We start from the raw sequence: 20528 nt of genomic DNA on the forward strand, positions 1-20528 counted from the left end.
CTGTCCCCTGACTGCCCCAACCCCTATCCACACCACCCAGCCCCCCGGGACTCCCACTCCCAACCCTCCCTGTTCCCCATCCCCTGACTGCCCCCCCAGAACCTCCGCCCCATCCAACCGCCCCCTCTTCCCTGACTGCCACCCAGGACCTCCTGCTCCCCTCCCCAACCCCTCCCCGCTCCCCACCCTCTTACCAGCAGCAGGAGCCCAGTGGGAGCAGTGGGCCAGAGCACGGCCTGCGTGGCAGCGTGGCTGTGAGGAAGGGGGGACAGCGGGGGAGGGGCCGGGGACTAGGCTCCCCAGCCGGGAGCTTAGGGGCCGGGCAGGACGGTCCCGTGGGCCAGATGTGGCCTGTGGGCCGTAGTTTGCCCACGTCTGCCCTAGCTGCTCAATCAGCTGGAGGCTCACTTGGCAGATATGCTGCCCCTGGAGTCCTGGACATGATTGGCTTGTGGCTGCATTTTATTATTATTAATAATCAAGTGGAAGAGACATACAGTGAGTCCAGTGATGGTATGGGAGGGCTCCTCGGGGCAGCCCAGTCCCCTGCGTGGGAGGGAGAGACACAGCTGCTGTCCCCTCTCTGGTCACTGGCATCTCCTGAATGAGCCCAGTGTTGAAATCAAGGACCAACACGGGGGAGATGCGTTTGCGCCTTGTGCTCTGCCCACTTGCTTTGAAGTTTCACTGTTATTTGTGAAGTGTCAGGGTTAGGGTTAAAGTCACAACAAGATTGGCTCAGACACACGTTTTCCTCACAGCAATTAGTATGGGTTTAGCAAACCTGGCTCGCATGTGGCTTCACTGTTTGTGATGGCTGGAGGTTTCCTGACTCTTTAGGGTCTGGAAAGCCCCCGTGGGCTCAGGGAGCACTCAGCGCTGACACACATAAATGCCAGCGTGGAACAATCAACATCATTCATATGCCAATGTCAGCCCTGTTGGTAGCTGCATTTGCAGAGGACGTGCGTGATTGCTTTGTGCTGTTCTTTGAGCTGACTTCCTGGAGCAGAGGAAGGGAGATAGCGCACACGGAAACACATGGTCCTACAGGATGTAGGCAGGAAGCTCAATGGGAAGCCCTATGGGGTTTGCTCTCCGCCTGGAGCTGATATGGGGATGGCCGAAGAATGATTCTGTAGCTGTTGTTTGAACAGAGTTCATCCCCTTGTACTATTTAAGAACCTCACACTGTCTACCTCCTTGGTCACTGTCACGGACTCACAGATCGTGCCCGCTCTCGTCACAGTCACCCTTTCTAGTGCCTCCGCTGTGCAGCGATCCTTCCCACCCCCATACGCTCCACTGCGCACACCCAGCCTCCACCTGCCCCACACTCCACCTCCACACACGCTGTCGTGCCATAAAAGGTTCTTTGTCTCTTTTCTTGATTCAAGCCTCATAAAACTGTCCCATCACTCCTTTTGGGGGGGTTCAGGAAGCACAAGGGTGTGTGGGGTGTGTGCAGGGGTGGCTCCAGGCACCAGCGCAGCAAGCATGTGCCTGGGGCGGCAAGCCGCAGGGGGTGGCCTGCCGGTTGCTGTGAGGGCGGCAGTCAGGCTGCCTTCGGCGGCATGCCTGCGGGAGGTCTGCCGGTCCCGCGGATTCGGTGGCAATTCGGCGGCGGGGACACCGAAGGCGTGGCACTGGCGGATCTCCCGCAGGCATGCTGCCGAAAGCCGCCTGACTGCCGTGCTTGGGGCGGCAAAAACCATAGAGCCGCCCCTGGGTGTGTGCACGCACGGGGCCAGCGGTGTAGCCAGAAGAGAATGGGTTCAGTGGTACAGTCAAAGCAGTTTTGGAGACCTGGGTTTAAATCCTGTTTCAGGTCCCAGAAAAGCGAGTGAGTTGAATGAGTCTCACTCTAAGCCCTGGTGGACACATGTCCACATCATAACACCACCTGCTAGTCTGGCATGGTGGCCAGTCTCTGCTCAGGAGAGGTTAAGGCTGCAATAGGGGGAGGGGGTCATGTCAGGTTTGCGGTGCACTGGCAGAGCAGAATTGGGCAGCCAAGGACTGGCCTAGCAAGGGGCTACAGGGCTGGACACACTGACAGTGGACAGACAGAGCTATCTGTGGGTGAAGTATGGAACACAGACACGCTCCCTTTTCTTATCCTCCTGTCCTTCAAATCTTCCTTTAAAATCCACCTCTTCCCAGAATGCCTCCTGCCTTCTGCCCACCAGAAATTCCTGTAACCTGCCTTTCAGAAACTATTGTTCCGGGGCTTGCCTTTGTTTGCCTTGTTTATCTTCAATTGTAAACTCTCCAGCGCAGGGAATGGCTCCAACATTTATCGGGTACTGTGGCCATTGGTCACATAAGTCCATTTTAAAATAATAACACCGTCACTAATCCTAAGGAAGCCTGCACAGTCCGAGCCCACTCCTCCTGGCTCAACCCAAAGATAACAGCTCCTCATTTTACCAAACAATGAAATTCCTGATACCATGTGACAAAGTACAAAACCATGATGTAGGAATATTCTGAATACTGCAACGTGCCAGAGGGCGTGAGGTATCTGCCCCTTCTCACCCACCCCACCCTCCTGCCCAGGTCGCCATAGTCATTTTGAGTAACTGGCTGGGTTTCTGTGAGGGGTCCAACAACTGACGATAAATACTGACTTGTCCCTGCTGCTTCTCGGCAAGGCAGCTGACTCGTATTCTACAATAAAAGGTATAAATTGTAACCTCCTGGGGCAGGGACCGTCTCTGTGGTCTGTGTTCATACAGAGCCTAGCATAATGGAGCCAGATGCACAAATAGGGTTCCCGAGTGCTCTGATAATACAAATAATTAATAAAGCCTATAATCATTTTTCTGAGAAAACGAAGAGCGTAGTCATCGTCTTTCAGAGCGACCCATTCCGCACAGACTCAGGGGACTTTGCGTCCCACAGGAGAGATGGGTCCACGTCATAGCACACCGCCCAATTTAGTACTGGATTAAACACAAGTAAGATCCCTTTCCTGACCCTCAGTCCCCTTCCTGGGAGCCTTTCAGCGGCTGGAAAAACAGCAAAAGCTGCAAAAAAGAAAGTCTCGTTTTTCCCACCAGTGCTAGTGGGTTAATGATTGATTTGCGCAGATCACTGTGAATTGCTGAGACAGACGCCTGGAGAAGGTAATTGTGTCAAACTCCTGTGAAGTAATGTTTGCTGAGGAGCTTTGGTGCTAACATGTCTTGATTGGGGGGACATCTTTGAAAAGCAAATGTAATCTGCGTCCCAAGCAGTATATAACCAGCCAGCCCAAAAAGTGAGGCGTCGCATTCCCTCCCAAAGCCCCAGCAATCTCCCCGTAGCCTGAGCTACGGCCATGGGGACAGGAATGGATTTTGTACACAGCTCTGGAGTCCAAATGACTCGCTACCTGCAGGAGCATTACCAGGGCTCCCAGGACTGGTTCCTCTTCATCTCCTTCGCTGCTGACCTCAGAAACACCTTCTTCATCCTCTTCCCCATCTGGTTCCACCTCTGCGAGGCCGTGGGCGTCAAGCTGATCTGGGTGGCCGTGATCGGGGACTGGCTCAACCTGGTCTTTAAGTGGTGAGTGTGTGGGCCTCACTGCCAAGGCAAGGCCCAGGGTTATGTGTCTATAAGAGAGCCAGGGAGGGGCACACTCACGTTAATACACACATGTGCACTCATACACACTCACCCTCATGCACAAGTTCGCATGAGATACGTTACTATCGTATACTAAACGGCTCCTGTGTTACGAATGAAGTGCATTAAAGGGGCTGTCTGTGTATTTTTAAAATTAAGCCATGTAAAAATGCATTTTCTTGAGCGCTTGAGTTAAACTGATGTAATTTAATACTAGAAAGAGAAACTGCCCAGATGGGCCAGCAGGGTGCTGTTGCCTGATTTCCTCTCCATACCATGTTTGATTTATTGTAGCTCTGGGCACATCAATATTACTGTAATTTATTAAATGAGTGATAGAGGCACTGGCAGTCAGCGAGACAAGGTGCGGGAGGTAATAACTTTTATTGGTCCAGCTTCTGTCAGTGAGAGAGGCAAGCTCACGTGCTCCACAGACTCTCAGAATCATAGAATAATATCAGGGTTGGAAGGGACCTCAGGAGGTATTTAGTCCAACCCCCTGCTCAAAGCAGGACCAATTCCCAACTAAATCATCCCAGCCAGGGCTTTGTCAAGCCTGACCTTAAAAACCTCTAAGGAAGGAGATTCCACCACCTCCCTAGGGAACCCATTCCAGTGCTTCACCATCCTCCGTGAGTGAAAAAGTTTTTCCTAATATCCAACCTAAACCTCCCCCACTGCAACTTGAGACCATTACTCCTTGTTCTGTCATCTGGTACCACTGAGAACAGTCTAGATCCATCCTCTTTGGAACCCCCTTTCAGGTAGTTGAAAGCTGCTACCAATCCCCCTCATTCTTCTCTTCTGCAGACTAAACAATCCCAGTTCCCTCAGCCTCTCCTCATAACTCGTGTGCTCCAGCCCCCTAATCATTTTTGTTGCCCTCCGCTGGACTCTTTCCAGTTTTTCCACATCCTTCTTGTAGTGTGGGGCCCCAAACTGGACACAGTACTCCAGATGAGGCCTCACCAATGCTGAATACAGGGGAATGATCACATCCCTCAATCTGCTGGCAATGCTCCTATTTATACAGCCCAAAATGCCGTTAGTCTTCTTGGCAACAAGGGCACACTGTTGACTCTTCCTCAGGCAGGGGGTCGGGCTGCAGGGTGTGGTGATTCTGCAATGTTTGTCTTGTGGTATCAGTTAACCCCAGCTCTTGAAAGACACCACGACCATTGGCACTGTAAAGAGGTCGAGGCTTGAGGCCATAGCAGGGGCCTTAGCGATGCCTGCATGACCCCATAGTGTAGACACAGGCTGCACTGACGGAAGGGGTGTTTCTGTTGCTGTAGAAACGCCATCTCCCCAAGCAGTGGTAGCTAGGACAATGGGCGCAGCCTTCCTTTGACCTAGTTGTGCCTACACAGGAGTTTAAGTTGGTGTCACTATGTCACCCGGGGCTGTGGATTTTTCACTCCCCTGAGCGACGTAGCTATGTCAACCTAAATGTTAAGTAGGCCTCAGTAGGCCCTGGCGACTGTTCTCACCTCTCAGCCCCTAACGCAGGTCTCTCCAGGTCAGGGTGGAGGCACAGTTGCAGGGCACTGTGGGGGAGACTTGCACTATCAGCAAATAGCAGCCTGTCAGCGATCAGAGCTGTCAATCGAGCACCTTTTAGCGGCAGGAAATTCACTTTAAACCTGTTAAAAACACCTGGTTCAAGCTCCTGTTCCTTTCCTGTCATGGTCATGGCAAGGGCCAGGCTGTGCAGGGCTTGGGTGGGCAGTACATGCCATCATACAGCAGCCCAATAGTGTATTTCTGGGCAACTAGCGCTCATCTCAGGGGGCTTACACCAGACACTGCCCATCTGGCCTCATGTCCTCCAGTATAGCCAAGATGTGCTATATTTGTCCCCCAAAATGCCATCGTCTTGCTTAAAGAAACCCCTGCCTGACCTTGACCCAGCGTCAGAGATTGCTGACTAAAATAAACACGCTGTTCAGGGGGGATAAAAGGCTGGTTAGAGGTCTCGGGACTTCTAGAGCATTTCTTGTTGACCACAGTGAGATAATGGTCAGAAGGCAAAGGGTGGTTCCAGGAAAAGACAAGAACCGTGAGCAGAGTTCACTTCCCCTGGGAACAGACACTTTCTGATTAACCTGAAAACATCTGCTTGGTCTTACGCTCTTCCCTGGCTAATGAGCCCAGGCCTGACTTTGGCACCACCTGGCGTCCTCTATGAATGAACCGGTTGTGCTGGCCAAGGGGGGGGGTGGATGATGCCTGATTTGACCATGTGACCCATTGCATTTCACTACAGGATTCTCTTTGGGCAGCGACCCTACTGGTGGGTCCGTGAGACCGGCTACTACGGCAACGCCTCCACCCCTGTGATCCAGCAGTTCCCCCTCACCTGTGAGACCGGCCCAGGTGAGCCACCCCCCTCCACAGTGCACATGCGGCACGCAGGAGAAGCCTGACAAATGCGCACCAGTCACTGCACTCACAGCAACCGTTAGTCTTTGGTTGTTAATGAGTGTAACACCCCAAAGGGGCTAGGGACTCTGCCCCCACGAGAGGAGGCAGGTTTCTGCCCCAAAGAACAGAGAATCAAAGGTCCGTCTGAGGACACCTGCACGTCCTGAGTAGCACTTTACCCCCAGGAGTCATCCTACTGCGTGACCACTGATTTCTCCTGGGACTAAGGTGCTCAGAACTCAGACCCTGAATTCATGCCCATTTGGAGGCCTGAGTCGGTTCCCGCACCGCACAGGCTCCAGGCAGTGCTGGGAGACAGGGCAGCTGGTGCGCCTCATTGACCTAGGCGTCTGAGTCTCAGTTCGAAGGGTGAGACCTCCCCGAGGGCAGAGCATGCTCCCAAGGGAGGTGGCGGGAGCTGCCCAGTAACAACGCTGCACTGGCCCCCGGGTGGGAAATGGGCCGGACGAGCGCTACGCCAGCTAACCTCCTGGCAGAGAAGTCTGGGTCGTCTGCACACGAGCAACCTCCACAGCCTCCTTTGCTTAAAACTCCTCTCTCAAGCTGTACCTGGCAGCTTCGGGGCGGACTCTGGACTGTCCTGGGCTGCAGCCGCCTCTCTCTGCATTGAGCCTCCAGGCCTTTCCTGCATCCTTAGAGGCCAGACTGGATTCCAATCCCCAGCTTGGGATTTTGGGGGCCAGCGTGACATGCAGATCAAAACCAAGCTGGGTTTTTTTGTGAGAAGAGCCCCCTTCTGGCTGCCTTCCCCCCACGTGGTCTGGTTCCCACCTAACCTTTCACCAGGGGTGGGCTGGAACAGGGGTTCTCGCTCCCGGCAGCTGTCTGTCTGTCCTACCTGTGATCCGATTTATAAGACAGTCAAGCGCTCTGGCTCTCTGGCCTGTCCTGGAATGGACAAAAGACAGTTAAAGGAGCAGCAGCCAACACCCAAGGTATCAGGGGGCTGAGACTGTGAAAGGGAACGATGTCTAAATAGTTAAAGTCCTCGGGAAAGGCCCCATCAAACATCAGCCCAGGAAGCCTGTAGCAGGTGGCCTGGGCTAGAACAGACTGTGAGATGATTCCCTTCTGTGCGTTCAAACTCTCCAGCAGCCAGAAGCCAAAGTGGGAGGGGTTTTCTCTTCACTGAGCTCACTGCAGGCTTCTCCCAATTCTCCTCCACAGGCAGCCCCTCTGGCCATGCCATGGGCTCAGCTGGAGTGTACTACGTGATGGTGACGGCTCTGCTTAGCACCCTGCGTCGGCGCCGGAGATCCCCCTTCCAGCAGCTGTAAGGATCCCGCTCTGCCCTCGCGCTGGGTGCAGGGCCCAGGGGTGTAATTAGCTCTGGGCAGAATGAGCTCCAGCTAATCCCAGACGCGTGCGGCTCCTCTTGGCTTGGCCGTGGCAGCCGACCGTACTCTGATGCTAGGCCAGCTCGGCTCCCCGGTTGGGCTCGTGCCTGTCAGCCCCTGGCTGTGTCAATGTGCACATGGCATGTGCAGTCTGGAGCTGCATGGGGAGCGCCGCTGGTGGGTTCAGACCCCAGTTTGGGATTGAGTTTTCCCCCCGCAGCAAGGCACTGGGACGGCCTGGTTCAGAGCTGGCAGCCGGGGTCTGGGGTCTCCGTCCCAGACGCTGCTGCTGTGTCTGTCCTCCTGAAATGTCCCACAAATCTTACTTATTGAGTAAACGGTTCATCACGTTCCCCCCACCTAGGGTGACCTGACAGCAAATGTGAAAAATCAGGACAGGGGGTGGGGGGTAATAGGAGCCTATATAAGAAAAAGACCCCAAAATCGGGACTGTCCCTATAAAATCGGGACATCTGGTCACCCTACCCCCACCAATCCCACAGCCCACTGACTGCTGTGTTCTCGCTGCTCGTTGCAGGTGCCTGCGGGGGGCGCTGTGGATGGCCTTCTGGGGGGTTCAGGTGTCTGTCAGTCTGTCCAGGATCTTCCTAGCAGCTCACTTCCCGCACCAAGTCATCACGGGCGTCGTTGCAGGTGAGGTGCTGCTGCCCGGGCGGTTCCCTGGCTTGCTCCCCACACCGCGGGGTGCGGGGACAGGGTGGGTGGGCTGGATGCAGCTCTGGGAAGTTTCCATGTTATTCCCTTGTAAGAAACCAAGCGCTTCTGTTGTCAGAGGTGGGAAAACAGGCTTGCGGTCTGGCTCAGCAGGCGCGGGGTTAAAGCCCACAGAGTGCCTGCTGGTGGTTCTTTGCCATGGAAGGGCAGCGCTCTCTGGCGTCGCTGGGCAGCCCTGTCCCCGCCTGCGTTCACTCACTGCCAGGCTGGGCGGGAGAGGGGCAGGGAGCGACAGAGAGAGGAGCCGGGTGGGGAGAGTCTGATTGGAACTGGGCAAGCGCAGCAGAGCCACGAGGGGGCTGATGCAGGGAAAGGGAGCAGGGGACCCTCTGAACCCCCCTTCTCCCTTGCCCAGTGCTGGGGCTGGGGGGAAGGGGTGTTGGCTTCTAATTAACTGGCTTCAGATAAACAGCTGAAAATGTGCCCGGCCCCAGGCCTCTGCCAGGCTTTTTGGTGGAATTTGGCCGAGCAGCTAACGACCCCAAAGCCTAACAGAGACGGGGCAGCCAGGAGTCCTTGGTCCATCTCCCTCTGCTTCGTGCTGTTGTTATTATCGATGTGCATTGCGGTGGTACCCCCCAGCTGAGACACAGCCCTGCTGCGCTGCGCAAACAGCAGAGCCAGTCCCCGCCCCATAGAGCTCACGGCCTGTGGGCCCCACTGGGAGCCCTGTGGTGACCCCTGGGCCGCCACTTGGGTTGAGGGGCTCGGAGTCCGGCCCTGCAGAAATAGGCCAAAGGGAAGGAGAAGGGCAGGATGGTTATGGCTCGGGGCATTGTCATGGGAACAGGAGCTTCCTTCCTTATGGCCTTCTGCTGCTCCCGCCTCGACGCCAGACCTGTCACCACCGCAATGACATCGCCCCCATCGTGCCCAGCGGCTCCGCAGCCGGTCTGGGGGAAATGGGAACCTGGGCATTGCTGAGTCAGCTGAATTCTTCCTCCAGCGATTGTGTCCCAGGTGCCTTGGAAGGCCTTTAACCGCCGCTTCTCCCCACACGTTGCAAACAGGCCGGAGCCTTGCTGTCAGCGGGTAACGGCAGCCCAGGCAGGGAAAGCGGGAAGAGTGTCTGTTGTGTGAAGGACAGGGTTGGGCTTTGGTACCTTGACTCCTTCCTGCATCGCGGACATGTCTGTCTCCCTTATCAGGCATGGCAGTTGCTGAAGCTTTCCGGCACATCCCCTCCATCTACAGCGCCAGTCTCCGGCGGTACCTGGGCACCACCCTCGTCCTGTTCAGCTTCGCCCTGGGGTTCTACCTGCTGCTGAAGGCTCTCGGCGTTGACCTGCTGTGGACCCTGGAGAAAGCCAAGAGGTGGTGTGACCGGCCAGAGTGGGTCCACATTGACACCACCCCCTTTGCCGGCCTCCTCAGGAACCTGGGCATCCTGTTTGGGCTGGGGCTGGCCCTCAACTCCCAGATGTACCTGGAGAGCTGCAAAGGGAAGAGGGGCCAGCAGCTGCCCTTCCGCCTCAGCTGTATCGCGGCCTCGCTCCTCGTCCTGCACCTCTTCGACTCCTTCAAGCCTCCCACCAAGGTGGAGTTGCTGTTTTACGTCCTGTCCTTCTGCAAGAGCGCGGCCGTGCCCGTGGCTGCTGCCGGCCTCATCCCCTACTGCGTCGCCCGGCTCATCAGGAGGCAGGAGGAAAAGCTTTTATGAGAGCGAGCAGAGCTGCATGGGACTGGCTGTCTCTAGTTCCCAGCCCTGACCGCCAGGCCTGTGACTGCTCTGTGGTGCTGTGTCACAGAGCCAATGCAACCTGAACGTGGCACGGGCTGGCTCTTCTGTGCCAGTTGCACAAACTACATGGCCTTGAAAGACACAGAGAATTGTCTGAGAGACGCGGGTGGGTGAGGCGAGAGTCCTGTGAACCTGGCGCGGAGGGGGTTTTGGAGGTGAGGGTTTGCTTTACACTGGGCGTTTGAGAAAAGAAGCGTGGTTTGGTTTTTACCCTTGGTCCCGTTCATGCAGTAGAAGGTGGTCCTGACCCCGGCATGGTCCTTGCACCCCCATGCACACAGCTGTGCACACATGCCTCTCTGCCATATGCTAAGCAGAAAGAAAAGGGAATTGTAGGAACTGTACAACCTGGGGCTCTCACTGAGGTGCTGAGACATGTGACACAGACCTATGCAAAGCCTTAACTCCGTGTGCAGTGAGTGAAGGGCGATTGGCTTTCGCAGTCACCATGGTGTCCCAGTATTGTGGCTTTGTTCTCAAGGCTTTTACACCAGCATAAATCTGGAGTAGCACCATGATGAAGCTGACCCTTACAACCTGTGCAAATAACGTGTGTGTCACCTTTCTGAAACTAGTACCCCCTCTCTGTATCCCAGCATGCACTGGGCTTGTGCTGTAACCCTGGAGTGAGATATTTACATTTGGATTTTGCCTGAGATACAAGCTGTAGCTTGCTTCCTAGGAGCGCTCAGCGGGTGTTGGCAGTTGTTTCATGCAGCCCTTGATACCAGGTTTTATGAGTGTCTCCCTGTCCTCACCAGCAGACACACGAGATCCCAGACCTGCTGGGAAATAACCAACCCTGAGGGTCATATCACAAAACTCCTGCCCACTTGGGCACAGGTCTGCCCTGATCACTTGTGGGATGAAAGTTCCTACCAGAGCAGGGAACTTACCAATGTATGGTTTCTTTTCAATCTGTTACTGGCTTGAGGTTTCTTTGCCTGAGTTACTCAGACCTAAGAGTTTGAAAAGAGACACTAAGTGGTAAGATCCCTGCACAACTGGAACAGTGAGATGTGAATGGGAGGGGAGGGAACATGTTTATTTTCTCTGTTATCTCCTGTTACTTCTCCAGCAAAGTGTCACGAGTCGATGGCATGCACAGCCCTGACCCCCACTCTGATCCTGCTGCGTCACAAACTGCCCCTCACCGCCACCTATTGAGTTGTTTTCCTGTTTGCTGGTAACCACTGCAGGGACCGGTGTGGAAATCCTGAGTGTGCCATGGGCCGTTGCTGTCTTGCTTGTTTACATCGGCTCCTTCTTTTCCCCTGGATGGGTTGGGGGTTCTCTTCCCGGGTTGTTAGTTTCTGTATTTCCCACATGGTTTGGGGGATTAAATATATCTCAAGAATCACATTGTTTGGGAGATTCCTTTTTCCTCGGCTTTTTTACCATCAAACATGTACTCTTTTGCCTCGTGCCTTTACACAGATCCTTCCACAAATCACCTACTGAGGCCTAATGTTTCCGCAGCTGGGATCACAAGCATCTGGCCTGCCCTAGTAGAAAAAGTGCAGCTGGAGAAGACATTTCTGTGTTTTTGGTGCATGTTGTGTTCCCTCATCTCAATGGAGCACACATCTGTACAACCAGGAATACTCTGGGTGCTCAACAAAGATCAGTATCAGCTGCCTCCCAACTAGGGACAAGCAAAGAAGGGAGACAGGGACGGAGTTACACTTGGATCATTCACTTCTTTCTCAGTGGACACTGGGCTGCACACGTGTGCACACATGTCCTGCACTGGGAATCCTAGCACTACATGACACACTTCCCAGAGCAACCCTGGATGTAAACTTTCAGCCAGCTGGTGATCTCAGTTACACTCCAGGCAAATCCAGAGCAAACACATAGCTTCAGTGGAGTCATAACTGAGATCAGAAGTTGGCCCAGTATGCATCTTCTGCCTCATGTAGACACCTTCTGTGGGAGGCACATTTTCTGTGCAAACTGGGACTGTAAGAGACCAGGGTTTGGTCTCACCTTTGCAGCAACAATAAACTGGACTTGAACTCAGCCACCTCCCTCAGCCCAGAGGTGCGAGTGCTACCAGCTGACGCATCTTGACCTGGAGAAGGTCTAAGGGGTAAAGCAGGGTACAGCTGCATTTCTAACCATGGGAAATCTGCATTTGACCTGTCAAACAAATGAATAAATACAAGTAAAACAACCTGCTTTACCCAAAGCCCAACCTACAGCTTTAGGGTGGTCAGCATAACTCCATTGCAGTTGACGGAGCTATGCCCAGTTATTCCAGTTGAGGATTTGACCCTTAAAATGCATTTAGTCTGAACAATCAGTAACAGATTTCAGAGAAATGGGACAGATTCATGCCCTACTGGTGTCTGTTTTCTAGCCCATCATTCTCCTGGAGAGGCAGGTTAACATCCAACCAAACCTGTCTTTGTTTTTAAAACAGTGACACCAAATTAGCTCGTTGTAGCCTTTGTGCAATTCTCTGCCTTAATTCCCAACTTTCAGCCCTTTCCCCTAGTGACACCCACACGCCCAGGAGTAACCAGAGGGAAACTCTGAAATGAGGGATATTGATTCCTGGGGATGAGGGTACAGGCAGTTTGCTCCAGATTTCTGGCTCTGTGAATAGTTTTTGGCTGGGGTGGCTCAGGATCAAAGGTCATTGCATATGTCATAAAAGAGTTCAGGCTGGCAGGGTATAAGAAGCAGCAGACTTCACAAAGCTGTCAGTGCAAACAACGGGGTCCAAAGAGACACAACCAGGAGCCATAATGGACCTGCTGCACAGTGCTGGGGTGCAGGTGGTGCAGTACCTGCAGGAGAACTACCAGGGCTTCCAGGACTGGTTCCTCTTCATCTCCTTCGCTGCCGACCTTAAAACCACATTCTTCATCTTCTTCCCCATCTGGTTCCACCTCTGCGAGGCCGTGGGCGTCAAGCTGATCTGGGTGGCCGTGATCGGGGACTGGCTCAACCTGGTCTTTAAGTGGTGAGTGCGGATTCTGAGAAGCAGCTGTGGAGTGCTGCAGTTTGGGGTTGTTTCCAACCCCTCCCAGGGTCTGAAGTAGCCTTTCTGAGAAGAAGGCTGGGTTTGGGATTGAGGAACAGGGTTGGGAGTCAAGAAACTTAGGCTCTGTCCCTGAGTCTGCCACTGACTAGCTCTGTGACTTTGAGCAAGTCACTTTACCGCTGGTAAAGCAGAGGCCGGTGCTGAATTAATAAGTGAGCTGAAAAGGCAAGAAGAGTAAATCATGATAGTTATGGAGCCAGCACTTTGCCCCCACAGAGTCCTCCCGACAGCCCTCAGCATAGGGCAGCCAGGGCTCCGCCGCCCCCGGGAATCCGCGCTGCAGGGTACGTGACATGCCCCAGGCCTCGCACTGCCATTGTCACTTTCTCCTTTCACTACAGGATCCTCTTTGGGCAGAGACCCTACTGGTGGGTCCATGAGACCGGTTACTATGGCAACGCCTCCACCCCTGTGATCCAGCAGTTCCCCCTCACCTGTGAGACCGGCCCAGGTGAGGTTCCCGCTATTGCACCCCTCAGATTCACTGCAACTTCCTCCCTGGCTTCTCTCCCTTCTAACTGATCGGGACTGGGTCTTCTCCACAGGAAGCCCCTCAGGCCATGCCATGGGTTCTGCTGGAGTCTACTACGTCATGGTGACGGCCCTGCTGCCCTGCGTCCAGGGCACCCAGCACAGATCCCGTGCAGCCAGGTGAGCAGGGCCTTGTGGCCTGAGGGCCTGCGCGTGGCCCGTGGCTTGGGCCTGGCTCTGTGTTAGTCAGAACGGGACAGGTTTTTACTGCCCATGACTTGATACCTATAACAGGGTGACTGTCCCCTTAAGGGGAATAGGGGTCAGTCTGCTCCATAGTGTGTCCCTTTGGGGTTCCTGGGACTTTGGGAGCAGAGGAGGACAAAGGGAAGGGCATCAGCAGGTGTTGGGACTTGGGAGAAAGGGAGATGGTTCGTCCTGGAGGAACAGTCAGTGCTTGGGGGAAACCCAGGCTACTGTTTCTTTATGAGCCCAGGACCAGAGCCTGGTAGTGAGGATGGGACGGGTCCCTTCTCCCAGCCAGCTGGGAGGAGCCCTGGGAAGGAGGGTGCTGCCTCCTCCCTCATCACAGGGGAGACACCAGCAAGGTGAGGAGCCTGCCTGCTGCTGTCTCCCAGCCCAGGGGTGAAAGGACTAAGTGCAGAGGGGCCAGCTGGGGGAAGCAGCTTGAAGGCGGTAACTAGCCCGGATCAGCCCAGCTCTGAAGAGGAGGCGGTGGGAGGCCTGAGGGGGCAGGAGGGCTGGACTCGCAGGCCTAAAGAAAAGCTTAGCACTTTCGGAGAGAGGTAAGAAATCAGGCTGCACAACGGGGGCTCTTGCTCTCACTCCTGGGGTCTGGGTGTCAGTACGGAGAACCCAGAGGGAGCCGAGCTGGCGGGGCCATCCCAGGCCACACGGGGGGTGCTCTGCAGGGGCCCCCACCCACAATCCGTTTGGGTGAGTGGGCTGAGTGAACCGGTTCCACCTGCTGCTGCCGCCCTGGGGAGGGGATCGTTTCACCCTGTGAGGAGGGTCCCACGGGTGATCAGGCAAAATGGAGGATGACTAATGGAATTGTGGGTAAATGTCCCCCCTTCCCGGTCAGCATGAATTCCTGCCCCGTGTTATGTCTGAGCCCGGGAGATACATGAGAAGTGGGACGTGCGAAGCCCCCAAGAGCTGGAGCGAAAGGAAATATCCTGGGGCTTTTTGCACCCGGATCAGCGGCGCCCATTGCTGCATCACACCTAGTTACTGCCCAGCAACTGGCATCAGCATCTGTGGGATGTGAGTCAAGCCCAGCACAGGGGAGGGGACTCTCAGCTGGCAGCAGATCTGCGTGGGTCCAATCAGCCAGCCCCGGGGAAAGCCCCTTTCGCTTGAGCGCTGCAGCAGGCAGGAGGCACCAGGCATGGGAAAGGCCTTCGCTCGCTGGTTCGGTTGCCCTAACATCTGGCCCAGGGGTGCTGGAACAGTTTGTATAGTAGGGGGGCTGAGAGCCATTTTCCCAAACTACTTACCCTGGATATAATGGAAGGAAACCCTTTCAAGCCAGGGGGTGCTGCCACACCCCAGTACCCCTAGTCCCAGCTCCTATGTCTGGGCCTCGTGGCAGGCACATGTAGGCCATAGACTTGGTCTCATTGTCTAGCTAGTGAGACGGGCACTTGTGCTGGCACGGTTGCTCCTGCGTGCTAGCTAGAGAGGAGCCAGTCAGCCAGCGCGCAGGCTCCCGTCATTCACAGGCCGCTTGTGGCTTTATTAAAGTGCTTTTGCCCTGTGCGCCCACGACCTTCCTGGCTGGCTGTCTCTTTGCAGGTGCCTCCGCGGCCTCCTGTGGCTTGCGTTCTGGGCCGTGCAAGTCTGCGTCTGCTTGTCCCGAGTCTTCCTAGCTGCTCACTTCCCCCATCAGGTGATCGCAGGGGTCATCTCAGGTGAGTGTCAAGGCTGCCTCCCCCGTCACAGCACCCGCCAGCTCTCCAGGGCCCAGTGACCAGAGAGACGATCTGAGCCCTAGATAGCCTTGCTCCTGCTTGGAGGAGATGTACCTCCTCAGCTCTGGGAGCACCATGTACTCAAAATACGATGGCAAAGTGATCGTCTTTCCCCAGGTACCCACGTCGGCAGCGTGGAGAAGCAAACCCATGGCCTAGTGGTCTCGGTCTCCCCTTGCACGGCTAATGCCATCAGTCAGTGCTGACATGATGTCACTGCTTTGCATGGTGCTTTAGAGAGTGAGCGAGCGCACGCCAGGGTCACATGCTAACCAGCAGGCGCCTGCTGCCCAGTGCACTGGGGGGGAGCGTCCCAGTTCTCTGCACACCCCATTGTTAGTAGTCACTTTGGGTGACCTGAGGCTGTCACTACATGTGCCTAGCACCTGGTACCGGGAGCTGGTTCCTGCTCCTTCCCCAAGGCCTCTCTACACCGAGCCCACCCAGTACATTTTGCAGCTAGGCCTGTTTGCTGCTCAGTGAGGGTACGTCCACACTACAGTGAGACACCTGTGGCTGGCCCGGGACAGCTGACTCTGGTTCGTGGGGCTCGGGCTAAGGGGCTGTTTAATTGCAGTGTAGACGTTTGGGCTCCAGCTGCAGTCTGAGCTCTGGGACCCTCGCACCACGCAGGACCCTAGAACGTGGGCACCAGCCCCGGCCCAAACGTCTATACACTACACTGCACTAACTGCAGTGTAGACGTACCTACAGAGACTGTTCTGCCCTAGGGATGGTAGTAGCAGAGGCGTTTGACCACATCCACTCCATCTACAACGCCAGTCTCCGGCGGTACCTGGGCACCACCCTCTTCCTGTTCAGCTTCGCCCTGGGGTTCTACCTGCTGCTGAAGGCTCTCGGTGTTGACCTGCTGTGGACCATGGAGAAAGCCAAGAGGTGGTGTGACCGGCCGGAGTGGGTCCACATTGAAACCACCCCCTTCGCCGGCCTCCTCAGAAACCTGGGCATCCTGTTTGGGCTGGGGCTGGCCCTCAACTCCCAGATGTACCTGGAGAGCTGCAAAGGGAAGATGGGCCAGCAGCTGCCCTTCCGCCTGAGCTGTATCGCGGCCTCGCTTCTCGTCCTGCACCTCTTCGACTCCTTCGACCTCCCCACAGACAGAGAGCTACTGTTCTATGTCCTGTCCTTCTGCAAGAGCGCCGCTGCCCACCTATGTGCGGTGGCACTCATCCCCTACTGCATTGCCCAGGTGCTCAGGAGGGGTGACAAGAAGATCCTTTAGCTGACCTGCAAACTTGCGTCATAGCTGCCAAGCCAGGCTGCTCTTCGGGGCAGGGGAATGTGCTCTGCAGGGCTCCCCCTTCCCTTTCCCACTGCAGTAACAGGTCTCCACGGACCTCACAGCTCTGGGTTACGTGATCGGCTCAGTGCCGTGAAGTGGAAGGGGAAGTTCACTGTCTCCTGTGTGGGAAAGGAAGTGAGTGACTATCACACACCTCAGTGCTGCACAGGGTGAAATGTAATGGGGTCCTCGTTCGGCCACAGCCCCTGGCCCAGCCCACGGTAACCTCTGCTCTAGGCAGTGTGAGTAGATAACGGGGCGGTCAGGAACGCTGTCCCAGCCGAGGGCATAGCCACAGCTGAGGGGGAGGTGTCCCACACAGAATTCGGCTCTCGGCCACCTTGTCAGCCTCTTACACTACAACGTACCAAACGCTCTCCAGAGCGGGGAACAGTCGGCACCTACCCATCTTATGGCTCAGTCCCCTCTGGGCTAATGCGTTTGGCTATGGACACACTGAACAGCGGTGCTGTCAATCAACTCGGCCCCAGCAGAGCAGGGATGGCGTGTCCATGGGCTCCCAGCCCGGGAAAGCTGTGCTGAGGTTGCAAGGAGTGCCATAGGCGTGGGTGTGTCTGTGCGTTACCAGGCTGTTACAGCTGGGCGGCACCCATGGGCCCCAGGCCGAGGGACAGGCGCTAGCTGTGAAATGCCTTTGGCAATAAAATTAGTAAATTCCACTCAGCCTTTCCCACCCTCAGGCCATCTTACTGATGGGGCAACCTCTGCTCATTGCCCCCGTGGGCCCTCCAGAGATACAGGGACCCAGAGCTCTCCAAGAGAGCGTCACACAAAGGGCCAGACCGATGGTCCATCTAGCCCCGTGTCCTGTCTCTGACTGGGCCGGGGCCGGATGCTGCGGTGGAATGAACAGACCAGGGCAGTTATCCAGTCCCTGGCTGGCTGAGGGGAGCATTCTAGAACAGTGGTTCTCAACCAGGGGCACACATATCCTGGGGGTACACAGAGCTCTTCCGGGGGAACATCAACTCATCTAGAGATCTGCCTAATTTTACAACAGGCTATATAACAAGCACTAGCAAATTCAGTACACACTAAAATTTCCTACAATGACTTATTTATACTGCTCTATAGACTATACACTGACATGTACGTACACTCTTCATATTCCACTTGATTTATTATATAATTATATGGTAAACATGAGGAAGTCAGCCATTGTTCAGTACTCGTGTGCTGGGACACTTTTGTATTTTGATGTCTGATTTTGTAAGCAAGTCGTTTTTAAATGAGGTGGAACTTTGGGGTACACCAGACAAATCAGACTCCTGGAAGGGGTACAGGGCTCTGGAAAGGTTGAGAACCACTGGTCTAGAAGGCAGGAAGTGAGGGGCAGCAGCAGGGCCATGGCTGTGGGAGGAGCAGCCTCAGGCCCCTACTCTGCACTCGGGAGTTCTGTCTGTTGGCGTAGCTGCACCAACACAGAGCCCTGCTGTAGGGGGTTGTCGCAGTGTGTGCCCCGGCCCGGCTTTCCCCGTTCCAGGCATCCTCCTAGTGACTGACACCAAGCATGAACAAGGCCAAAGTTCAGCTTCTCCGCTTGCAGAGCTCAGGTTTCCATTTCAGGCCCAGAGCAATGGTGATCTGTCTCCCGCTTCCTACCATGGGCCCAATACAGCGCACCTGGTGTCCTACCGATCGCTCTGTGCAGGGGCAGGGCCTTGACCGGGGAGAGCGAGAAACCACTCCATTCTGGCCACGCTCCCTGGCACGGGGAAGATCTCTGCGCCCGTGGCTCAGATCAGGAGTCAGGGCCGATGCCTGGAATTAGCTATGTGTTCAGTGGCAGGGGAAGTTCCAGCAGCAAGATATGTATGGGGTGGGGAGGCTGACTTAAGGGCATTTGGGTTTGAAAGCTGAATGTCCATTCCAGGAGTTGCTCGCCTGCATGCAGTGTGGCCAAATAGCCTGGGTATTTGACCACGCTGACAGATCCCATAGATCTTGGTTCTCATTAGCTTTATGCTCACACAAGGCTTCAGGCTTCCATCACCTCCCTCTCTCCAGCCCCATCACCACAGACCAAGCATAGGACAAAAACCCCATACTGGGGGGGACAGGGACACAAATCCGTGCAGGAAATCGGAATTGGCGCAGGATTCAGCCTCATGCATGAACAGCCTCAGAGTGGCTCCTGACCTGTTATCAGTAACTTTCACTAATCAGAGCGAGGTGCGTAGAGCGTGCACAGAACAGCAAGAACAGGAGGGAGCACCGCTCATTTCCTGCCCACAAGCGAGGGATGCTGGAGAGCTGTGAGCCCCCACCACTCCCCTAGGAGGAGTTGGGTATCTCAGACATGAGATTCCAGCTGCAATTTTCCTAAGTGTGTTAGAAACCCAGATCCCACTCACTGCCAGGCCCAGCCCTAATTCTTGCTACCTCTGCTGTGCAATGCAGTGAGTAATCCCAGCCTTCAGAATTGTAACAAACCCACCTGGCTGGTTTGCTAGCAGCGCCGATGTCACACAACAGGCTGAAATTTGGTCTCTGCTGAGACGTTACCTGCATTGCTGTGACCAGGAATTAGAAATGTAGGCTGCTGTTGGAGAGACAGCGTCACTGCAGGCGCATAAATAAAGATGAAACTCACGGCCAGCAGGAGGGATGCAGACTCCTTCTGTGCAGAGATGTCCCCAAGACCTAGCTGCCAGATTAACACTCCAAATGCCGGTATTCTCCAATCTGCCTGCCAGCTGAACAGATCCTTAGACTACATGTATCTGAAGTGAGCAAAGGGTTACATGTCCTTTGTGAATCCAAGGGATCACCGAGCGGCTAGTGACCACCCTGGCAGAAGCACGAGCGCCTGCAATCCCTGTTTGTCTGTATGGTGCAAGATGTTGCTTCATCGTTTCAAGGTAATGCCAGGCCACATTTTGACAAACACTTGCGTCAGGTTTGTAACTGGGTCAGCGCCAGATTGGCAGAGGTGGCTGCTGAGTTCAGAGGTCAGTGATAGCATGTGCAGCCAGGCCGGACCCCACGCTGTGCGTTAACCAGCACAGTCCAGCAGCACCAGCATAAAAGGTTAAACCCTCCAGCACCTGCAGTGGCTTCAGAGCATCAGCAAAGAATGGAGGCCGGTATGAATGTCCTGCACGAGGCAGGGATCCAGGCGATCGCTTCCTCCAGAACTCCCAGGACTGGTTCCTCTTGACTGCCAATATCAGCCTTCTTCACCCACTTCCCCATCTGGTCCCAGCTCTGCGAGGCAGGGTGACAGAGACCAGCGTGAGCCAGTCTCACCTTTGATTCCTGCCATAACATTGCATCCCCCTCACCCTCAGAGGTTTCCTGTTGCCCTGGTTAAAGTGAAAACTGCTTGGCCAACATGAATGATGATGCAACATCCTACATCTATCACTCGGGCTCCTGCAGGCGTGTCCCTCCTCTGGAGGGCAGCGCACACAGGATCCTGACTAGGGACTCCTGTGAGCTACCTCGGCGTTTTTCTCTGTAATGGTTAGCAATTGTCAGAGCCCAGGCCCCTACTGGGATTAACCTCCCTCTTCCCATATTCTGCCCCAAGTACAGGTAAAGGGGTGTTTGTACTGGTCACAGTAACCCGGAATAAACCCGCTCACGCTGCAGTCACCGCCTGTTGCTTTTCAAGGGTGGTACTGGCCACCAATGGCAAAGGAGGCAAAAGCCAAAGATCATGGCTTACAGCACAATGTTCCCTGGGTTTGCTGGAGGCTGGACCATGAGGGATGGCAAAGGAGCTCTGCCTGGCAGTGTGGTCCCCAGCCCTGGCCCAAGAATGTCAGCGCCAGGAAGCGTCCAGTTAACGAAGCTAGTTGTACCGTTTATCTGG

At 55.1% G+C, this 20528-nt stretch overlaps 2 protein-coding genes across 3 annotated transcripts; both read left to right on the forward strand.

Moving 5' to 3' along the window:
- Positions 1-3307: 3307 nt before the first annotated feature.
- Positions 3308-11232, forward strand: LOC128829000 (glucose-6-phosphatase catalytic subunit 1-like). Its single transcript, XM_054014083.1, has 5 exons — positions 3308-3552; positions 5879-5988; positions 7225-7330; positions 7933-8048; positions 9278-11232. Exons 1-5 carry the CDS (start codon positions 3323-3325, stop codon positions 9787-9789), a joined length of 1074 nt encoding a protein of 357 aa, XP_053870058.1. The 5' UTR covers positions 3308-3322; the 3' UTR covers positions 9790-11232.
- Positions 11233-12576: 1344 nt separating this feature from the next.
- LOC128829001 (glucose-6-phosphatase catalytic subunit 1-like) lies at positions 12577-20304 on the forward strand. Of its 2 annotated transcripts, XM_054014084.1 has the most exons (5): positions 12578-12841; positions 13264-13373; positions 13468-13573; positions 15212-15327; positions 16119-20304. In XM_054014084.1, exons 1-5 carry the CDS (start codon positions 12624-12626, stop codon positions 16628-16630), a joined length of 1062 nt encoding a protein of 353 aa, XP_053870059.1. In that variant the 5' UTR covers positions 12578-12623; the 3' UTR covers positions 16631-20304. The 2 variants fall into 2 exon arrangements, with proteins under 2 accessions (XP_053870060.1, XP_053870059.1); XM_054014085.1 differs by lacking the exons at positions 15212-15327; positions 16119-20304 and adding an exon at positions 14032-15203 and having other exon boundaries at positions 12577-12841.
- The last annotated feature ends 224 nt before the right edge of the window (positions 20305-20528 follow it).

This window comes from Malaclemys terrapin, chromosome 25 (genome assembly GCF_027887155.1).
Source record: "Malaclemys terrapin pileata isolate rMalTer1 chromosome 25, rMalTer1.hap1, whole genome shotgun sequence".
Taxonomy (NCBI): domain Eukaryota; kingdom Metazoa; phylum Chordata; order Testudines; family Emydidae; genus Malaclemys; species Malaclemys terrapin.

What these genes read in the sequence shown, in the direction of transcription:
- LOC128829001 (XM_054014084.1), top strand. Translation starts at nt 12,624, where the DNA reads ATGGACCTGCTGCACAGTGCTGGGGTGCAGGTGGTGCAGTACCTGCAG. An exon ending in CACCTGTGAGACCGGCCCAG is followed by an intron (nt 13,374 to 13,467) that starts GTGAGGTTCCCG and finishes TCTTCTCCACAG; the next exon opens with GAAGCCCCTCAGGCCATGCC. An exon ending in CACAGATCCCGTGCAGCCAG is followed by an intron (nt 13,574 to 15,211) that starts GTGAGCAGGGCC and finishes GTCTCTTTGCAG; the next exon opens with GTGCCTCCGCGGCCTCCTGT.
- LOC128829000 (XM_054014083.1), top strand. Translation starts at nt 3,323, where the DNA reads ATGGGGACAGGAATGGATTTTGTACACAGCTCTGGAGTCCAAATGACT. An exon ending in CACCTGTGAGACCGGCCCAG is followed by an intron (nt 5,989 to 7,224) that starts GTGAGCCACCCC and finishes TCTCCTCCACAG; the next exon opens with GCAGCCCCTCTGGCCATGCC. An exon ending in AGATCCCCCTTCCAGCAGCT is followed by an intron (nt 7,331 to 7,932) that starts GTAAGGATCCCG and finishes TGCTCGTTGCAG; the next exon opens with GTGCCTGCGGGGGGCGCTGT.